General features: G+C 36.1%; 1 protein-coding gene across 2 annotated transcripts in view; it reads left to right on the forward strand.

Annotated features, from left to right (window-relative positions):
• Positions 1 to 1,152: 1,152 nt before the first annotated feature.
• LOC123536259 (calcineurin-binding protein cabin-1-like) overlaps positions 1,153 to 22,782 on the forward strand; it is a 113,904-nt gene continuing 92,274 nt past the window's right edge. The window contains exons 1-6 of one of the 2 annotated variants that reach the window (XM_053528124.1): positions 1,181 to 1,254; positions 11,760 to 12,278; positions 15,712 to 15,798; positions 20,306 to 20,419; positions 21,019 to 21,156; positions 21,962 to 22,142. In XM_053528124.1, the coding sequence (XP_053384099.1) occupies positions 11,937 to 12,278; positions 15,712 to 15,798; positions 20,306 to 20,419; positions 21,019 to 21,156; positions 21,962 to 22,142 (862 nt within the window). In that variant the 5' untranslated portion in view covers positions 1,181 to 1,254; positions 11,760 to 11,936. Of the gene's footprint in view, positions 1,255 to 11,759; positions 12,279 to 15,711; positions 15,799 to 20,305; positions 20,420 to 21,018; positions 21,157 to 21,961; positions 22,143 to 22,782 lie in introns of both variants that reach the window. The other variant, XM_053528125.1, reaches the window with a different exon arrangement.

Here is a 22,782-nt window from a genome sequence, read left to right on the forward strand (position 1 = left end):
TTGTGACTGCACAAACCTTGCCCTCAGCCATGTTCAAGATATCTTACCTGTGTTCTCTTAAGGACATCTGATCTTTTAAGTTCAAATGTACATGTAAAACAGCACCACCTGGTGCCAAACCACTCAAAGACAATATTTCATTCCAGTTAAACTTCAAGCTCACATTTCAATTAACTGCATTTAATTTTAAAAGCTAAGCTTATTATAGTAAGCATATCCCATTCAAAATAAATTCTTTAGTCAGGATCAAAGTATCATACATTTATTATGTACTCTTTAATTAAACATTTGTTTTCTGTTGAATTGATTTTGACTAATGAAATTATTTGCTTCTTATTAACATCCTTAACTTTTTGCCGGATATATCTTTTTGCCATTCCTCACCACAAACCCTTTCGGCGGGGGATACCAAATCATCGAATTTGCTTGTTTGGCTTGGTTGCATCCTATGCTTCCAAAGGATCTTCATATAGATTTTATTCTTTGTTTAAAAGGAAAATAAATCAGGTCATGGCAGAATTCCTATTAAACAAATAAGACTGAAACTGATATTATTATGCAATAAAATCATTGTTTATACATCACAATTATTATCATAGCGACAAATGTCTTATATAGGTCCACACTAAAAAAAACACCACAAGAACGGGCAAATATTTATTGGATGACATCAAGTATGAAGATAGTGATCCTTCATGTCGTGTTAGAATGAAAAAGATATATCTCCAACAGTGATTTTATCTTGATTTTTTTCAATTTTGAGTGGGGTAGTTGTGTGTGTGTGTGGGGGGGGGGGGGGGGGGGGGGGGGAGTGCAGCATATGCATTGTCAAAAAATCAGGAAAAATATGGATAGGTTTAGCTGACCGGTCCTTCATTGTCACCCCGACCCCCCTCCTCCTCCAAATATTGAGATCGCTCCTACGCCAATGTCACTATATCACTTGGGTTGCGAGCTTGTAATATGATTCCTCTGCATTTCAAACAATAATTTTAGGACGCTTCTTGAATTCTATTCAACAAAATAATTTCTGTCCTGGATATTATTTCTTAAAATTTCACTATCTACCCTTACTGATATGGGAGTCCTTTGGGAACATCGTTGTGATGCTGTTGGCCCTTTTTTGTGTTTTAAATGTTAAATTTATCGTTCAATACAGTCTGTTATTTGTTGACATTTTCGCCGGGCCGCAAAATAATGCAAATCAAGACGCGGACAAAGTAGCTTATAAGAAGGACTGAAAATATAGAAATGGTAATGGAATTTGTCTTGGAATAAATGTTAAATCTTATGGCAAACATATCTTGCCTTTCATGGCATGTCCTTATTTATGTCGCGTAAACATGTGACAATCGGGTTAACTTGGACGATTCTATGGGTCAATTCGTTTCACTTTTGTGGCGTACGCCGTTTCGCCGCGTACAACCGGCTAGGCGTTCGTTTGGCTTGCCGGCACTGCCCGGGTCTACCCGGCGTACGCCGATGTCTTGCGAGATAGGCAAACCGGCAAATCATATCCTTCGATCATCTGTTTTGACACTCATGAGTTTTGATGCCCTTATTTATTTTGCTGTCAAATAGGTATAAGTGACCTTTTATGATGCCAAATTACACACGTTTGCAAAGCAGGCAATATTTTACCTTGCTCAAATAAAACATTAATGCATTCAACAGATTTACAGTAAGATTATATTAAAGTATCAAGTCAACTCGTCCCCTAGTCAACTCATCCCCCAGTCAACTCGTCCCCAATTTGGTCATTTCGTCCCCCAAAATTGGTCATTTCGTCCCCCTCATGATAAAATTTGGTGAACTCGTCCCGATTTTGGTCAATTCGTCCCCCTTTTAGAAATTTTTTCCCCCTTAATATTTTAGGCATTTTTGCTTTTTTGACTTTGAAAACTTTTATTTAAAATCATCGTGAGTTTTGAAGGAGTTATATTAGAAATAATTAACTTTAAATAATTAGGTTTGATAAAATAGTAAAAGAAATATACTGAAAATATAAGACAATTAACTGAAATAAAATATGAAAAAAATAAATACAATGCCCTTAGTATTTTAAATATAATATATTAGAAAATCTAATTAACTTTTTAAAAATCATAGTAAGAATAGAGAGAGCAATAAATCCTTACCTCTGGTCATAATAAAAGAAAGTTTTAATTAGAAATTAAATAAAGAATAAATAAACAACTAATATCTGTCACATATGTTTTACTAAAAATAACCAACATGCTTTATATCCATTTTTGTCATTAAAATAAAAAAAGAAATACTTAAATACTTCAAAAGTAGGGAGACAGTGGTTTCTAAAAAAAAAGTAGAATGAGCATATACCTGCATACGAGGTGTTAAAGGTTATTAATCACATTAAAAGGCCTTGATTGGGCTGATTGGAAGGTGTTAATGGTATTTAATTGCATGAGAAGTTGTTGATTGACTGAATGAAATGTGTCAAAATTTTCCCCTAGTAGAATTAAATGTGTTAATAGTTGATTGGAGTGAGGAAAGTATTTGTTATAAAAAAAAGTTTAATAAAAAAAGTTTAATAAAAAGTTTAATCTTATGCAAGAGTTTGAAAATAAGCAGCATCAAATATGGACATTTAAACAGCAATCATGTTATCCAACATAGCAGACTTACAAAAACAAAGAGAGAAAAAAACAGAAAAACCCCAGAAAATCCTCCTTGTTAAATCGATCATTTTTAAAGCAAAAAAGTTCTTAAAACAAACGAAAACTTATGTACATTTTTAGCGTAAAATATCCTTATTTGAAAGAAAAAAAACGTCTTAATTTATTATACTTTGATTTTTTTTCCTCAAAAATACGTTTTAAAAAGGGGGCCGAAAGGGGGGGACGAAATGACCAATATGAAATCGCCGAGGGGGACGAAATGACCAAATCGGGGACGAGTTGACTGGGGGACGTGTTGACTAGGGGACGAGCTGACTGTAAATCATTTTTTCGTACTTTGGTGTATTTTTATGTCTTTTTAATAATGCAAAAATCTCCAATCCTTTAAAAACCTAATTCTTACAGAAGCAACTGGTCAGGAATTCAGATCTTGGTTTTCTCTTTCCCCCAGCTATTTTTCAAAGTCACAAGACAGTTCTTTGACTGAAATTTTGAATAAATTTTAGATTTTTCACTCTCCTGTAGGCTATACACCTTGTATCATTTGAAAACATTAAATTAATTTAATTGAATATGGTTTTGCTGCTCTTTGGCAAATCTTGTTGTAAATAAAGAAGGTCATGTTTCTAATAGGTTTTCACTGAAAGTATCAAAGTTAGAGCTGTTAGAAAGAGTTATATATTTTTGTGTCCTCACTGTTTTGATAATGAATGACTGCTATTAACAATATATAAAGTGAATAAAAAAGATCACATTTTACAAAGAAATAGTAAAAAGGTCACTTAAAAAGATTAATTATATTAATTTGTTTATTGTCCTTTTAAGTTTCATGTCTCGACTGCATTCACATAGAATTATACCAGCCAAATATGATTTTGGCCATATAGGCTCCAGAAAAGTGAAGTTTTGGTTAAGAGAGCCAGCCAGTCAAAAGGCGTCATTTCTCATGAGCCTTAAAAATATGGATGCCTCGATGGTCAGTCAGCAATAATACAAATATTGACACCTTTTTGCCCACAAAATTCACAAAACAAAATTAAAAAAAAGGGAGACATGCCATAGTTTATTACAACACTATTTATTTGTTTAATTTATCTATATTACTAATGAAATACATGTTAGACTGCTTAAGGGCGTCAAATCTAATGACTCTAGGATATATTTTCGCGATACAAAATCGAGTAAACATTTGAAAATTTGGGTATTAATACCAGTAAATGTAGAAACATGCTGCAAGAACTATTTGCTAGCTTATTTGGAAAAGGCCGCAAGAGAAAATCATAATAAATTGGAAACTTATTTTTTTGTTTCTGCAGCTCATGGGCAGGCGTACGCCGAAGCGTTCGTTTTAGTGATAAACCGGCAAGATTTTTTTCTTGCCGCCCACGTGACCGGCGTGCCCCGGGTTGAGTGAATTGAATTGGCCCTATGTCCGGTGATTGTTAGATGTGATTAAAATGTATTTTTAACAGAAATTAGTTAGTAAACGTCGTCACTAATAAGTGTCAGCCCATGTCATCAATTAAGAGGTTCGAAAGACGGTTCGACCACGATATTCGGATATGTTTCTCCAATTTCGGATGCAAGTTTGTTGGAAGTAGTATTGAGCAAAGAAGTATAAAATACACAGAATGGCAACTGGCTGTAATCTCGCGTGATCTCGTGTCAGAGTGTGAATCGGCGTTTTGTTAGTAAAAACAAACATTGGCGAGCATGGAGTTACAATTTGTACCTTTAAAACTACATTTAAAATACATGTTAGCTTCTGAAACAACATTAGTTTAATGTGAAATAGTCTTAAGACACAGAGTACACGTTTCTTACCAACAAAAGAAGCGTGGTCATAAGGTGATAATTAATTTACCGATGAATAATTGCTTTCGCATACAAAATGGCGCATGGAGAACGCGCCACTTCCGGAGTTGTCACGGGATGTTGGCGAGATTTGCTCTATATGCCTTTTAAGTTGCCGATCTATTTATTTTTATAGCTCTTTGTATTGAGACAGTAGACGTAGTGAATAATGATTTGTAGTGCATCTAAATAAAAGACATGTATACAAACTAATTTTGTTTAAAAATGCTTTTCAAGTCCTTCAATAAATGCACCCCATTCATTTTACTCTAGGAAATTTTATATATGTAGGAGAGGAACTTACAATGATACTACAGAGGCAGTGGCTAGTGAACCGTCACCGGTACAGCAGACCAGAGGTCTAGTGAACCGTCACCGGTGCAGCAGACCCGAGGTCTAGTGAACCGTCACCGGTGCAGCAGACCCGAGGTCTAGTGCACCGTCACCGGTGCAGCAGACCAGAGGTCTAGTGCACCGTCATTTTTGTTATATATAAAATATAACCTTTATGTAAAGTTTAACCAAAAGATATTTTCACCAGTAATATGCAAGAACATAATTAAAAGAATGCAGTAATATAAACCTTGACTTACCTGTTAATTTACCGTTTACCTCAAAGAGATAATCTCCGTTCTTCGGCAACAGTGGTATCCGTTATTTACTAAGCTATTTCCGAATGACAGAATGAATTTCATTGATTTTCTTTTAATTTTTCATGAAAACCACATATCGTTATTTTTGTCAATTTAAGTTGAATTTATAAGTTTAATTATTGTCTGTATTTGGATATATATGAACGTATATCAAAATTGAAATTTGATCTTAATTTCAGGTTATGTTAGTGACAATTGACGATTAACTCTTCGTGGAACCAGAAATTCGGAAATATTGACACCTTGCAGGCAAATATTTTATAATGTACATGTATGGTGAAAACTGTTATAATTTCAATATTTGTTATATTATTAATTACAAAAGCTACATCTTACGAAATCTATGATAAAAACTGTGAAAAACAATAAAGATTAAATTAAGACAATAAATGGAGGTCTACAAATGTAGGCTTTGTTGCGTTGCTTGTTAAAGTTATTTAATGATTGGATTGGGCGTGTTTGTCTTTTGTATTGGCAGCTCTGATCATGAGATAGTGAATCTGAAATAAAGTTCGGATTTCAATTTTGATGTATCCAAATACAGACAATAACTAATCTTAAATTGACATAAATGTACTAGTATGCTATTTATGAAAATTAAAAATTAATAATTTCTTTCAATGAAACTCATTCTGTCTTAACTGAACGCTCTTCTTAAAAATCATTCCGCCAAAATAAACTTTCTATTAATAGACCGTATCTGATAGCGGCACGATGTTTTTATTCGGAAATATCTTAGTTAATGGTGGATGATAATGTTGCCGAAGAATGAAATTAGCGCATTGAGGGAAATCGGTATGTCGGTAAATTAAAAGGTAAGTCAATGTTTATTTGAATTAGAATTATCTTACTTCATTCTTTTAATAATGGTCATACATATAACTGGTGACAAGATGTTATGATTATAATTCAAAGAAAGGCTGTATTTTATATATAACAAAAATGACAGTGCACTAGACCTCACATCTGCTGCACAGGTGTTGGTGCACTCTTGTGTCTGCTGCACCAGTGAAGGTTCAGTAACCATTGCCTACTACAGACTAAGTTTGATGTCAGGTCCATCAGGTGGTTCACAAGAAAAAATCTTTTAAAGGTATTTCTGTCTTTTGCTCTAGTTGCCCCAAAAAGGGATGAAGTGCCCCCATTCTGACAAATTTGGGAGAGCCTTATGTACTACCAGAATGCCTTGAAATGACTCCTTCTCATGAACCACTTGATGGATCTTCATCAAACTTGATAAAATTTGTAGTAGAGCAACTGTATCTAATGTCAACCCCCTTCATATATTGTGGTAATTTCTTTTCAAATTTATGTAAAATAAGTGTGACTCCCGCGTTCTTCGATATAATCGGTACAGATCTATAATGAAAACTACACGGCACCACAACATCCTGCACAGTACATTTACACAACATACAGGTGCCGAGAGATGCTGACTGGCAACAATTCTGCACTGTTCATTCGGTCCCTTGTTAATATTATCGTATAATGGAAATCGATACACACAGCCTTTATTTAAGTGTATCCTTAATGAAACCTCTACACCTCTACGCCTTTTTATTTTTAGCTCACCTGAGCACAAAGTGCTCGGGGTGAGCTATTAATTGTGATCGCTCACCTTCCAGCGTCCGTCCATCCACACTTTCCTTTAAACAACATCTCCTCTGAACCCATTTGATGGAAGTTGATGAAACATGGCCTGGATGTTTCTTTGGTGGTCCTCTTTCAAAATTGTTAAAATGGTTCCACTTGGTTGCACATAGGGGCCGCCAGGGCTAAAAATAGAAAAATCTTCAAGACATCTCTTCCTAAACGGCAGGTCCGATCTTGAAATAATTTGATAGAAATAGTCCTTATGTAACCCTGTACGAAGATTGTTCAAATAATTTTGATTCGTCATAAAACTTGGCCGCCAGAGGGCATTTATAATCACTTTTCCCTAGATATGTATATAGTGGAAACTTTAAAAATCTTCGTGTCCAAAACCACAGGTCCTAGGGCTTTGATATTTGGTATGTAGCATCATCTAGTGGTCATCTACCAAGATTATTCAAATTATTCTCCTAGGGTCAAATATGGCCCCGCCCGGGGTCGCATGGTTTATATAGACTTATATAGGGAAAACTTTGAAAATCTTCTTTTACAAAACCACAGGGCCTAGGGCTTTGATATTTGGTATGTAGCATCGTGTAGTAGTCCTTTACCAAGATTGTTCAAGTTATCCCACTTGGGTTGAAACTGGCTGGGGCACATCGTTTAAATTAACTTATGTAGGGCAAAACCTTTAAAAAAATTAAACGCCTCACCTGATTTTGAAGTAATTTCATACAAATGGTCCTTATGTAACCCTCTACCAAGACTATGAATTATCCTGATTAGTCAAAAAACATGGCCGCCAGGGGACATGGTCACTTTTTCCTATATGTATGTAATGGAAACTTCTTGTAAAATCTTCTTGTATGAAACTGCTGACACGATTTTAAAAATAATTTCACACAAATATTCCTTGTGTGACCCTCTACCAAGATTGTTCAATTTTTTTCTGATTCTTCAAAAAACATGGCCGCCAGAGGGCATGGCCACTTTTCCCTATATGTATATAATGGAAACTTTAAAAAAATTCTTGTATGAAACTGCTGGCCTCACTTTAAACAAATTTCACACAAATGGTCTTTGCGTGACCCTCTACCAAGAATATGATCTGTTAACAACTGTGTTTTTAAATTCCCAGACTACATGTAATTGATAGATGCCAAGTGAGTTAATATAGGCACAAAGGTCTACAAATGTGTTAGAGGTCATAATTTTTAATGGATTTTTCAACTTTGTGATGTCTTTGTGCCCCCCCCCCCCCCCCCCCCCCCCCCCCCCCCCCCCCCCATGAGTGGTGGGGGCATATAGATTGCTCCTGTCCGTGCATCCTTCCGTCCATCTGAGGTGCGGGATGTGCCTAGCTCAAAAAGTATTCGATATAAATTGATAAAAACCTTGCATGAGTCTTTATCATGTTTATGAACTTGAGCACCTCCTTTTTTCGTCTGGTTTCCGCTCCCTTTTTCCCGAGTTATGGTCCCTGAAATTTAGTCAAAAATGCACATTTTCACCTTGTGATGAGCCTAGCTCAAAAAGTATTTAATACAAATTTATTAAACCTTGCATGAGTCTTTATCATGATATGAACTTGCGCACCTCCTATTTTTCATCTGGGTCCACTCCTATTTTCAGAGTTATCAGCTTTTCGACACTAACGGTGCCCCGGGGGACCCGGGGGACCCCAAAAATCCGAAAGGGATCAAAAAGTTCACAATTTCGGTGTTCCGTCGGGACTTTTGATTTTCAGATAAAATATGATTCTAAACAATGAAATTCCCCAGTCTTTTTCGCTCAAACATCGGTCTTTTGCTAAGTTTCCCAGGGCGTTCAGTTGTCCCGAGCTCCGGGTTTGACCCGCGAAAAACTCGTATTTTATCCGCATAAATTACGGACGTGCGTCGGCTTGACTCGCGGAAATTTACTTAGATGCGTTCAAGTTCGATAGTTCTGCCCCCTGTCAATCAAAACCCCAAAGTGAATTTCAATATTGTTCGCCGGCACAAGCGGAAATATGGCAGTAGGGCCGGGGGGCGTCGTTATGTTAATTAGCTACCGACAGATGTCAGTCACGCCACGCGCCAAATGCAGTGCTTATTCGCGGTTTGTATTTAGTACAATTTGCCTTGTCATTATCAAAGGTGTTTATTGATCAATGTTTACAAGTTAATTGATAAACAATGCAGCCTTGATTATCGTGTTTGTACCATTTTTTTGTGTGCTCGATACGTTACTGACCCGGTCGGCCGTACGGTCTATAACAAATTTATTATCATAATTCCGAGGCTTTGTTTGGGCAAAACAAATTAAATAAGCAGAAATTATAGTGGTATGATGAGAAAATAAAGTTAAAACAGTTATCTTTTCAAGAACTTTAACTGTTACTTTTGTTTTTCGTATTTGTCACTCGTTTTTAGGACCGACATTTTCGAACATTTTTATTATTTCTTACAAGATTTTTCAAGTACAAATAAAATAAAAAGCCAATAAAACGTCTGCATTTACGAAAAAATATGATTACTGTTGCCAAAGCAGCTCTTATTTAGAAGAATTTGCTGATAATAAAAGCATGCAAACACTAAACCCCACCCACTTTTAGGCAATGTGCAAAATAAAACAACTAAAATATAAATATTTTTAAGAAAATCTGTTATGCCCCAATGTACTAGTTTTAGATAAAGCTGTGGGAGTTGCATTAAAAAGGGCCCTTTAAAAAATCTTTGTATCTGGTAACATGCTGAAAAAATTAGGGTAGGTAGGTGGGAACATTTTTTTTTAAAATTTTTTTTTTTTAAAGGGAGACTTTTCGGAATTTTTTTTTATATTAAAAACATGATTACAAATAAGGGGGTTATAAGGGGGAATGACTAGGCGGCATACATTTAGACGAACTACAACAAATGGAGAGGAGTGCGATGGTAGTGAAGATGAGGGGGAAGAGGATTGGACAGAAAGGGACTTATTCTTTTACAGCAAAAGTCATACAAGCTATTGTTGTCATTGATTTTAAAATGGAAATAAAGGGAATAAAATACATGTAGTACTGTAAACAGTTGTGTTTGTTAGATTTTAGTTTTTTCATGTTCTTACCAATTTTGTTATCAGGGACTCCTAATTTTCAGCAGGGATTCCTAATTTCCCAGCAGGTATTCCTTCGGGATACCTGGCAAAAAAGTTAGTGTCGAACGCTGGTTATGGCCCCTGAAATAGTCAAAAATGCACATTATCACCTTGTGATGCGCCTAACTCAAAAGTATACATTTGATTTGTTTTAAACTGCATGGAGTCGTTTTCATGATATGAACTTGCGCACCTTTTATTTTTTTTTCCCCTCCGCCCCTATTTTCAGAGTTATGGCCCCTGCAATAGTCAAAAATGCACATTTTCACCTTGTGACGCACCTAGCTCAAAAAGTGTTACATATTAATTGATTAAACCTTGCATGAGTCTTTATCATGATATGAACTTGCGCCCCTCCTTTTTTGTCTGCCTCCGCCCCTATTTTCAGAGTTATGGCCCCTGAAATAGTCAAAAAATGAACATTTTCACCTAATTATGTGCCTAGCTATAAAAGTATTTGATGTAAATTCATGAACCCATGCTTGAGTCTTTATTATGATGTGACCTTGCGCATTTGGCATTCTTCTTGGGAATCTCAGCGATTATTACAGAGTTACGGCCCTCGAAATAGCCAAAATAGTGGATTTTTTGTTTGTGTATGTGGCCTAGAATAATGATTCTTTTTTATAAAATGTTTGTTGAGGCTATACCCCATTAAGACTGCAAACATATGAATTATTTCCCCTTATTTGTGACAAATGTACTAGTGGGGGGCACACCCTGTGTCCTACAGACACATTCTAGTTTTGACATTGTATTCTATTTCTTCTATTTTCTTTCAGATGCGTCCTGTTATACAATATATTATAATATCAAATTAAGCGTACTTGAGATTTTGCAGTGTACCAGGTGAAGTGCCATGGGGGACATGTTAAAACTATTGATATCCACTTTTTCTTTTTATGACTGAGAATTTGAAGCAATCAGTTTGCTTCTTTTCTTTTAAAATATAGTAATCTTTTAAAAATGTATCCCAATTAAAGTGTATTAGTGTCACCCATGTATAAGAAAACCTCTTCCTGGAATTTAACTGCCTGGCTTATCACAGTGTCTGCTATTATTTCCTTTTCATATACTGCTTTAACTGTATATAAATATTTTAGAAGATTAAGGAATAGAAATGATAATGATAATTAATTAGATATTAAATTTTTTTAGAAGATTAAAGAATAGAAGAGATAATGATAATAAATTAGATATTTGAAATAATATAAATGCAGATGTAAATCAGTCATAAGTTTGTTTTATGCCCCCGAAGGGAGGCATATAGTTTTTGAACCGTCTGTCGGTCTGTCAGTCTGTCGGTGTGTCCGCAATTTTCGTGTCCGGTCATATCTTTGTCATCGATGGATGGATTTTCAAATAACTTGGCATGAATGTGTACCACAGTTAAAGGACGATGGTCCCCGCGAAAGACCCAGGTTGTAGCTCAAAGGTCAAGGTCACACTTAGAGTTAAAGGTCATTTTTCATGATGTGCATTTTTGTCGGTCCACATCTTGTCATCGATGGATGGATTTTCAAATAACTTGACAGGAATGTGTACCACAGTAAGATGACTTGTCGCGGCGAAAGACCCAGGTCCGTAGCTCAAAGGTCAAGGTCCACTTAGAGTTAAAAGTGTTTTTCTTGTAGTGCATTGATGGGCGTGTCCGGTCCATATCTTTGTCTTTTCATGCATGGATTTTAAAATTTTTTGGGCATGAATGTGAACCACAGAAAGAGGACGTGTCGCGGCAAGACCCAGGCCCGTAGGTCAAAGGTCCTAAACTCTAACATTGGCATAACTGTTCATCAAAGTGCCATTGGGGGCATTTTGTCATCCTATGGAAACAGCTTTGTTGCAATTATATTTAATTTAATTTTATTATGATTCCATTTAATACTCATTTGTTTTTATCTAGGCTTACAAGGATTATATTTCAACAAACTATAAACTATACATACTTGCGTTATTGATAGTGGAGAGTGAAAAGCTTGTGGATGAATAGTGTGTGACATAATAAAATTGTTAATGAAGTGTGGATGTAGTGTGGATTTTATAGTGAAGAATGGATTTTGTTGTGATACATTAGTCGGAGATGCCTAGAGGGAAGAACTGGAGGAGAGCACTTGCAAGGAAGGAAGTGATTCAGAGGAATGGTGGAGAAAATGGGCACCTGGTTAATTCAAATGGGGATGGAGCCCGTCCCAATAGTCCTTTATTTGATAATGGATCATTTGAATGCATTGATAATGTGATTGATAACCAGACTGGCAATGAGCCTGAAATTGCGATTGATAATGAGACTTGCACTCAGCCTGCAATTCAGATTGATAATGAGACTTGTTCTGGGCCTGAAATTTGTTCACTGAATAGAATTGAAAATGTGGATAAAAATTTACTAGGCCCTGCCATTATGACCATAGAAAATGTTGCACCAGTGAGTAAAAATGAACCTTTGTATTATGCTTATTCTGTTAAATCCATGAATGCAAGTAGTAGGTCAGTAATATTTAGTTACTACCATCAAGGTGATGTCAGATTTTTAGCTTAACCTGAGCACAAAGTGCTCTGGGTGAGCTATTGTGATTGCTTACCGTCCGGCGTCCGGCCACACTTTCCGTTAAACAACATCTCCTCTGAAACCGTTTGGTGGAAGTTGATGAAACTTGGCCTGGATGTTCCTAAGGTGGTCCCCTTCAAAATTTTTCAAAGAATTGAATTCCACACAGAACTCTGGTTGCCATGGCAACCAAAAGGAAAAACTTTAAAAAATCTTCTTGTCCAAAACCGAGAGGCGTAGAGCCTCGATATTTGGCATTTAACATCATCTAATTGTCCTCTATGAAGATTGCTCAAATTATGCCCCTTGGTTGAAAAGAGGCCCTGCCCTGGGGGTCCCAAATTTTACATAGACATATAGGAAAAAATCTTTAAAAATATGTCTGAAACTGCAAGGCCTAGGCTTTTGATATTTAGTATGTTGCATTGCCTAGTGGTCCTCTACCAAGATTATTCAAATTATGTCCCTGGATTGAAAAGAGGCCCCGCCCCCGGGGTCCCAAGTTTTACATAGACTTATATAGGAAAAAAACTTTAAGATCTTCTTGTCTGAAACCACAAGACCCAGGCCTTCGATATTTGGTGTGTAGCATTGCCTTTTGGTCCTCTATCAAGATCTTTCAAATTATGCCCCTGGGGTGAAAAGAGGCCCTGCCATGGGGGTTCCAAGTTTTACATTTACTTATATAGGAAACTTTTTAGCTCACCTGAGCACAAAGTGCTCGGGATGAGCTATTGTGGTCACTCACCATCCGGCGTCTGTCCGTTCGTCCGTCCGTCATCCGTCTGTACACACTTTCCTTAACAACAACATCTCCTCTGAAACCATTAGGTGGAAGTTGATGAAACTTGGCCTGGATGCTCCTTGGGTGGTCCCCTTCAAAAGCTGTTCAAAGAATTGAATTCCACACAGAACTCTAGTTGCCATGGCAACCGAAAAGAAAAACTTAAAAAATCTTCTTGTTTAAGATACAGTCTTGAAATTTGGGTGACATGTTCAGTTTTGCACACCTATCTTTAAACTGACCTTCAGTGACCATAAATGTGACCTACTGACCTACTTTCTTAATATTTTAGCATCTGTTTGACATTTGAAACAAGTAGCTCATATAACTCAGGTGAGCGATCCAGGGTCATCATGACCCTCTTGCTTTACTTTTTAAATCAGCTTAGAAAGTTTTGCTTTGCATCTCGCCCCGTCTTGATCAAAGTTTAAAAAACACAAGAATTTGAATTTTCCAACATCGATATTAGCAACTAGGATTGGATTTAGAAACCCAGACATGGTTGATGAGATCTACAAATAAATTGAAAAATATAAAAAGATTTTATAAGTCTCAGACCTTTCGACTTTGGCCAAAACTGATTCGGGATCCATGATTTGCTTATATTGGGTTCACAACAGCATATCCAAAACGTTCACCAACAGCCAGTGCTCATGAGTATCTCCTTGTTTATGCATGCCCAGAATCGGTAAAAAACAGAGGTTTTATGCAAGATTCCGATTTGTATTAGAATGAAATCTTATTTGTGTGTATTCTGAATTGTATTAGAATGAAATCTTATTTGTTTGTCGCAAAATAAATGTCATTAATTTAAAACTTTTTTAAAAACTTAGTAGAGGGTCGATAAATGGTGCAAAGGTCGATATATGCTATACTTACTGTATAAAATGTAGCAAAGATTTTCATTGGATATATCTTCTTAAACATGTACGAAAAATACTAAAGATGACCAATGAAACATGTTCTTTCAAATGGTACTATTTGGCAGAAAATCGGATGACAAATTTACTAAGCACATAATATTATAGCTAAAAGGGTCGATAAGAGATGCATTGCCCTCTCATTATAAGGTCATTCACCAACATTGTTCAGTTTGGGGCACTTGGTCCCTTTTAGGGGCTCCTAGAATTAAAAATAGAAATACCTTAAAATAACATCTTCTCATGAATTGGTAGATGGATCTTCATCAATCCTGGTCCTTATCCACTTGATGGATCGTCATTAAACTTGGCGTGTAGCATCATTTTAAGATCCTCTCCCAATTTTGTTCAAACAGGGATACTTTGCTCCTTTAAGGGGCAGCTAGAGATTAAATCAGAAATGCCTTTAATCAACCTCTTCTAATGAGCAGCTACATGGATCTTCATTAAACTTGGGCTGCAGGATCGTTATAAAGTCCTCTCTCAAATGTATTCAAATGGGGGCAGTAGACCCCTGTTAATGGTTACAAGGGCTAAAAATAAAAATGCCTTTTAATGACTACTCCTCATAAACAGTTCAATGGATCTTCATCAAACATGGCCTGTAGCATCATTATAAGGTCCTCTCCAAAATTTGTTCAATTGATGGGCGCTTTGGGTTGCTAGAGTTATAAATAGAAATAATGTTAATGACTTCTTCTCATACACAGCTCGATGGATCTTCATCAAACTTCATTTGTAGCATTATTATAAGGTTCTCAAACAAATTTGTTCAATTGGAGACACTTGGCCCCTTTTAGGGGCTGCTAGATTTAAAAATAGAAATACCTTTTAAATAACTAATTCTCATGAACTGCTTAATGAGTCTTCATGAAACCTTGTCTGAAGCATCATTGTAAGGTCCTTTACCATGTTTGTTCAATTGGGGGCACTTCACTCATTTCAGGGTCTAGTAGAGCTTAAAATAGAAATACTTTTAAAGTACTTCTTCTCATGAATGTCTTGATGGATCTTCATTAAACTTGGTCTGTAACACCATTGTAAGGTCTTATTCGAAAATTCAATGGGGGCACTTGGGTCATTTTTAGGGGCCACTAGAGTTAAAATAGAAACACGTTCAAATGATTTCTTCTGATGGTAATGCGTATTTGGAGCCTGACTGGAAAATGTAGAGAAAACCTTTAAATAACTTCATTTATAAATGAACTGCCTAAAGGATTTTCAGCAAACCTAATTAGAAGCAAAGTCAGATGGTTAAAGTTTTCATCAGGTGAGCGACTTAGGCCCATTTGGGCCTCTTGTCTTTATTTTCAGCATATTCTTCCAAACTGGACTTGCCAGGGATAAAAACCTCCCTAAACCAAAACTTTTTCTTGGTCCATAGGGAGTTCAGGTTGGAAGAGTCCCTGTATACATGTATTTTCTTTTTTTATGTTTTCTTAAGGGGCTACAAGCCCTCACTTTAGACCTATTTGGACTTTCCTTGTAGAATTCAATTAACACGAGGTAAATTGCAAATGCACTTATTCAAAAAATCACAGGGAATTTAAATGCGCATTTAATAAGGGTGTTACTCTAACAAAATTCTACATTTTCGATGTTTCAGATTCGAATAGCTGCCTTGAATGAGAGCTTTAGCAGTGAAGGAAGTGAGAGTGACGTCGGACCTAGAGAAGCCACAAAAGAAGCTAAGGTATTTTGCAGTAACATATAATTCTATAAACTAAGAACTTTTTGTGATGGATTAATTTTTGCAATATTTACTTACTGATTATATCAATGGAAAAATACTTTTGAAACTGGTAATGATCAAATATATTTCACTTGTTGGTCATACATTATAAACATTTTTCCTTGCAAACTAACTCTAATTTGAAAACTAGCAAACTTTTGGACTCCCTTAATTAATTGTCTGATTTTGCTTCGTGATTCTTAATTGTAAAACATTGTGCTCCTCTTAACATATTCAAGACTTGGCAAAACATAACCAAGGCTAAGATCACATTTTAATTAAGTTTGAAAGGAAAATGTTCTGCAGGTTATTTTAAAATGATTTTAGCTCACCTGTCACGTAGTGACAGGGTGAGCTTTTGTGATCGCCCTTCGTCCGTCCACAATTTCCTTGTGAACACAATAGAGACCACATTTTGTGATCAACTTTAATAAAACTTGCACACAACTTGTTTTGGCATAATATCTCGGTTCCTTTCGAAAACTGGCCAGATCCCATTATGGGTTCCAGAGTTATGGCCCTTTCAAGAGCCAAAATTTGCTATTTTTGGCATGTGAACACGATAGAGACCACATTTTGCAATCAGCTTTAATCAAACCTGCGCACAACTTGTATTAGCATAATATCTTGGTTCCTTTCAAAAACTGGCTAGATCTCATCATGGGTTTCAGAGTTATGGCCCCTGAAAGGGCCAATTTGACTATTTTTGGCTTGTGAACACGATAGAGACAACATTTTGCTATTGACTATAATTAAACTTGCACACTTGTATTGGCATAATATTTTGGTTCCTTTCGAAAACTGGCCAGATCCCATCATGGGTTCCAGAGTTATGGCCCCTTTAAAAGGGCCAAAATTTTGCTATTTGGCTTTTGCAGCCATATAGAGACTTCATTACAGTTTGATTTGATACCAAAAATTGCAAAATATCTTCAACAACAATTTAAACTTGGATTCTGTGATGAATCTGTCAGATCCAATCATTTGGTTCCGGAGTTACGGCCCTTGATTTACCCCTGAAAGAGCCAAAATTTGTTAAGTTTTACCTTGTGATCACCATAGAAGTGACATATTATATTTGATTTTAACCACACTTACACACAACTTAAGTCACGATAAGATCTCGGTTCCTTTCGAAACCTGGCTAGATTCCTTCGTTAGTTCTAGAGTTACTGCCCCTGAAAGCGGCAAAATTTTCTATTTTGGCTCTTTCAGCCGTATAGAGGTTTCATTTATGCTTTGATTTGATACAAATTTGCACAGAATGATTATCTTGATGATCTCTAGGCGTGGATCGAAACTGGGTCATGTCGGGTCAAAAACTAGGTCATCAGGTCAAATTAAAGGAAAAGCTTGTTAACAACATAGAGGCAAAATTTATGATCCTATCTTCATGAAACTTTGTCCGAATGTTTATCTTGATGATTGCTAGGCCGGGTTTGAAACTGGGTCATATGAGGTCAGAAACTAGGTCATGAGGCCAAATCAAAGGAAAAGCTTGTTAACACTCTTCAGGCCACATTTATGACCCTATCTTCATGAAACTTGGTCAGAATGTTTATCTTGATGATTCCTAGGTCAGTTTTGAAAACTGGGTCATATGGAGTCAAAAACTAGGTCACCAGGTCAAATCAAAGGAAAAGCTTGTGAACACTCTAGAGGCCACATAAATGACTGTATCTTCTTGAAACTTAGTCAGAATGTTTGTCTGCATGAAATATTGGATAAATTTTTATCTGGGTCATGTAGGGTCAAAAACTAGGTCACCGGGTCAAATCAAAGAATAAGCTTGTTTACACCGTAGGGGGCACATATTTGATTCTATCTTCCTAAAATTTTTTCAGAATGTTTGTTATTATGAAGTCTTAGTCAAATGGGGTCAAAAACTAGGTCACTAGGTCAAATCATAGGTAAAGCTTGTATACTCTCTAGAGGCCATGTTTTTGCTCCAATCTTCATGAAACTTTGTCAGAATGTTTGTTTTCGTGAATTTTTGGACAAGTTCGAATCTTGGTCTTGTGTGTAAAAAAACTAGGTAACTAGGTCAAATCAAAGTTAATGCTTGTTTACACTCAAGAGGCCACATTTTTTGGTCCAATCTTAATGAAAATTGGTCAGAATATTTGTCTCCATGAAAATCATTAGGTAAAACATGTTTACGCTGTTCTGGTGTGTTACACAGGTGAGCGACCTAGGGTAATCTTGGCCCTCTTGTTATGAGAAAGAGTATGTTAACTTGTTACATGATATTCCCAGTGTTCTACTAGATTATCCCTTATGCTGCTAAATTTCTATAATGAACTTGTCCATCATTCAATTTGGACGGTACCATTAACTGTTAAATGGGGTGCTTACTAAAAAGACACTGAATGGCGAACATTGCAGATCACGGATGTGCAGGCTGATCACATGCAGCATAAAGGACAAACTTTTTAGGAGAAGGTCGTTGTTTGAATGTTTGATACATTTGTTTTTTTATGGATCAGTTAAATTTGTGTTTATTAGCTCACCTGTCACATAGTGACAGGGTGAGCTTTTGTGATCGCCCTTCTCCCATCGTCCATCCGTTGTCCGTCCACAATTTCTTGTCTGCTCGATAGTGGTTTCATTTATGATTTTATTTTAACCAAACTTGCACACAACTTGTATCACCATAAGATCTTGGTTCCTTTCTTGAACTGGCCAGATCCCATCATGGGTTCCGGAGTTATGGCCCCTGAAAGGGCCAAAATTAGCTATTTTGACCTTGTCTGCACAATAGCAACTTTATTTATGATTTGATTTTTACCAGACTTGCACACAACTTGTATCACTATAAGATCTTGTTTCCTTTCTTGAACTGGCCAGATTCCGTCATGGGTTCCAGAGTTATGTCCCCTGAAAGGGCCAAAATTAGCTATTTTGACCTTGTCTGCACAATAGCAGCTTCATTTATGATTTGAATTTAATCAAACTTGCACACAACTTGTATCACCATAAGATCTTGGTTCCTTTCTTGAAAGGGCCAGAATAAGCTATTTTGACCTTGTCTGCACAATAGCAGCTTCATTTATGAATTGATTTTAACCAAACTTGCACACAACTTGTATCACTATCAGATCTTGGTTCCTTTCTTGAACTGGCTAAATTCCATTATAGGTTCCAGAGTTATGGCCCCTGAAAGGGCCAGAATTAGCTATTTCGACCTTGTCTGCACAATAGCAGCTTCATTTATGATTTGAATTTAATCAAACGTGCACAAAACTTGTGCTGCCATAAGATCTCAGTTCCTTTGTTGAACCGGCCTGATCCCATCATGGGTTCTAGAGTTATGGCCCCTGAAAGGGCCAAAATTAGCTATTTTGACCTTGTCTGCACAATAGCAACTTCATGTATGATTTGATTTTAACCAAACCTGCACACAACTTGTATCACCACAGATCTTGATTCCTTTCTTGAACTGGCCAGATTCCTTCATGGGTTCCAGAGTTATGGCCCCTTAAAGGTCCAAAATTGGCTATTTTGGCTTTTGCAGCCATATAGAGACTTCATTTATGGTTTTATTTGATACAAACTTCCAAAATATCTTCAACAACAATAAATCTTGGATTCCATGACAAATCAGATCCAATCGTAGGTTCCAGAGTTATTTTATATCTGATTACCTCCCCTGATTGTAGTTAAAATGGATTTATATTAGTAAGTACTTATAGGACTTATTTGAAATTTCATTATTGTCATTAGTTGGACTGAGCCAATCAGGGTAGATAACTATGGACTGATTTTATGTCAAATTACCTCCCTTTATTTCAAATTAAAATGGGTATATCTCCGTAGCTCATGAAGATACTGATCTGAAATTTCATTTATGTCAACAGATTTATTTGGCAGATCCTTCTTTTGATCACTTACAATAATTTTCTTTTTAATTACTTCCCTTTTACGTTAATATAAATAGCTTATTTTTAGTAACTTTTTTATTATTGGCCATAGGGAAAAACCGAGATATCTGTACCTTGTAAGATTTTTTTTCTTTTTGGTTAAATTTCTTTCCTTTGTTGTTCCTGTCCTTTGGACTTAGATATTTTTTCTGAGGACCTTCTTGTCCTCAAGTGCAATGATAACAGGTGAGCGATTTAGGGCCATCATGGCCCTCTTGTTTAAGTAGTCTCTGAAATGACTAAAGACCTGATAGATGATCTTGTCTGATTGTCATTCAATAACATACAGTTATAATTTAGTTCAAATAGGAAAACTTCTTGAAATTTATTTAGACTGGGAGAATATACTGATATACATTTAAGCATTTATGTAACGAGTATGCTAGTGCAAGCCTTTCGAATAGACATAGGTAAAATACACTGCAAATGGTTAAATTAGGAATGATACTTGTGACTGTAACAGCCATGTCATTCTGGTTAAGCAGTTGTCTGTAGCGTACGTTTGACCTCACTTTTATAGAAAAATATTTCCCTTTTGATTTCTGTAGGAGGCTGAAGCATTCACACTGTATGGTAAAGCATTGGACCTGCTGAGACAAGGGAAGTCTGAGAAAGCTGAGGAAGTCTTCCAGGATCTTACAGACCATGAATTTCTTATTGAGGTAAAACATGTTGCAGGACAGGACATGAGAGTTTCTTATAGAGGGAATACATACTGTAGATAGACTATGAGTTTCTTATGGAGGGATAACAACTTGTAGGATAGACCATGAGTTTCTTATTGAGGTAGAAATAGTGTAGGATAGATCATGAAATTCTCATTGAGAGAATACATGTTGTAGGGTAGACCATAAGTCTCTTATTAAGGTACAATGTAATCATATCTGGGATTCCATGCTGTAGGATAGACCATCAGTTTCTTATTGAGATGATACATGCTAAAGGATAGACCAGCAGTTTCTTATTGAAATGATAAATGCTTTAGGATAGACCAGCAGTTTCTTATTGAGATGATACATGTTGTAGGATAGACCAGCAGTTTCTTATTGAGATGATACATGCTAAAGGATAGACCAGCAGTTTCTTATTACCTGTTCATGTTTATTTCGTAAAAACTAAAATATTTTTATTAACTGGCACTTTCAGTATGATTATACAGACATTTTCTTTGCATAACTATCTACCAAAACTGCTCTAGCAAGCAGCGTAACTGAGGTGAGCGATTTAGGGCCATCATGGTCCATTTGTTTGTCATTTTCAGGCATATGATTTACTTGAAGAGAGAGGTAAAGATGCAATACATCCAGGTCTTCAGCTGTTGTATTCTATACAGAAAAACCTGGCTGCCATGGCAACAAAGAGAAAAGATTACAAAGCTGCTCTTGATTGTTACCTAGAGGTAAGAAATGATAAATGTGGTAGACAAGATTGTTCTTGTTGAAATTTTTTATTATGATATGGCTGCAAACAAAAGTTTGAATGTGGGTGTATGAGTAGTACAGTCAGTTATGCCATTGGTGTGTTAATTGCAAGACATTTTAGGTGCAAACTAGTTCCACGCATTAAAAGGGATTCCAATGAAACTTCAAACATATGATGACTACAAAGCGTAGATGTGTGTGACATTTTGCTTCATGGTTGCTTCAAATATTGTGTGAAAGTGCTATTATAGGAGAGTATTTAGAAAATTGAAGAGTTAATGGCCCTTGGACTAATGAAAAAGTGGTATTGCAAGGGTATTTATCATATTCAGAGATAGCCAAGTTTGTTTTTTTGAAAGACGTGCATAAAATTTAAAGTGTAGTTCATGTATTACGGAATTAAATATTGATATGAATTTATCAAGCCGTAAGACATAAGTGTTAATCTTTACCTCTTGAGTGTTGTTATAAAATTGAGGCAGATACTGTAAATTCACAAAATTTCACAAGGGATTTATTTTTGCTAAATTTGCTAACTCCAGCTTGTGAAAAGACCCAAGCAGCCCCTCAAGACATTATTTTTGGCAAGGGTGGACACCTTGGTAGAACCAGCAACCTAGTCTAGTCAGCAGTATAACTGTCTCACACCCCTAGGATAATGGAAAATTCAGACTTGATTCACTATGTAGATCTCTTTAAAAATGAATAAACAACCTTTGCAGCATACAGAAGTTCATTTGTGACAGTTATTCTTTTATCAAGCTTGTTCTTCCAATGATATAGGCTGTAAAGATAGACAACTCTGAGGTGACTGTTTGGTACAAGGTTGGAATGACTGCCCTTGTTATAGAAGATTTTCAGCTTGCAATGTTGGCATTTGAGCAGGGACTAGACTGTAATCCAAAGCACTGGCCATGTTTAGATAATGTCATCAGTATACTGTATGCAACAAATAATTACATAGGTAAGTTACATGCAGGACTGTCTTATTGTGTCGGATTTCGGCCTACTGTTTGAGCCACTGTTTCTGTTACATCATTTTTCTGTAATTTCTCTTTGGATATAAAACAATACCATTCATGCTATACTGCATCTTAAAGGACTTTGATGGATGTAATAGGAACTTTTTAAAATAAAACTATTTCATCGGTTTTTAATTTATCATGAAAATAGTTTTTTTGATGGCATATTTTCCATTGTAAATTTCCACCAATTTAGACATCAACAAGTTTTAAAATTTCATTTTAACTGTATTTGTGAATAGATTGCATTAAGACATTATTGAAATCTTAGTGAGCATAAAAGCAACATTTCCTATTTAGATATTTGAAAAAATTGCAAAAATATCTTACTACTACCCCTGTAAAACGTTGAATTGATGTATAACTGATATCTGATGCCAAAATTCACGGTCAACCGTGTTGCAGAATTATTGGATCAAACATTACATTGATTAGCTCAATAGATTTAGTACAAGACTTCCAGTTAAGAGGCCTAAGTTTTAATCAAGGTGTTGTGTATTTTCTCTTGAGAAGATAGACTGAAGACTGTATGGCTTAGGTCATTTGCTCTGCACCATAGAATCATATGGGAAAGTTGTCAGT

This window comes from Mercenaria mercenaria, chromosome 17 (genome assembly GCF_021730395.1).
Source record: "Mercenaria mercenaria strain notata chromosome 17, MADL_Memer_1, whole genome shotgun sequence".
Classification (NCBI taxonomy): domain Eukaryota; kingdom Metazoa; phylum Mollusca; class Bivalvia; order Venerida; family Veneridae; genus Mercenaria; species Mercenaria mercenaria.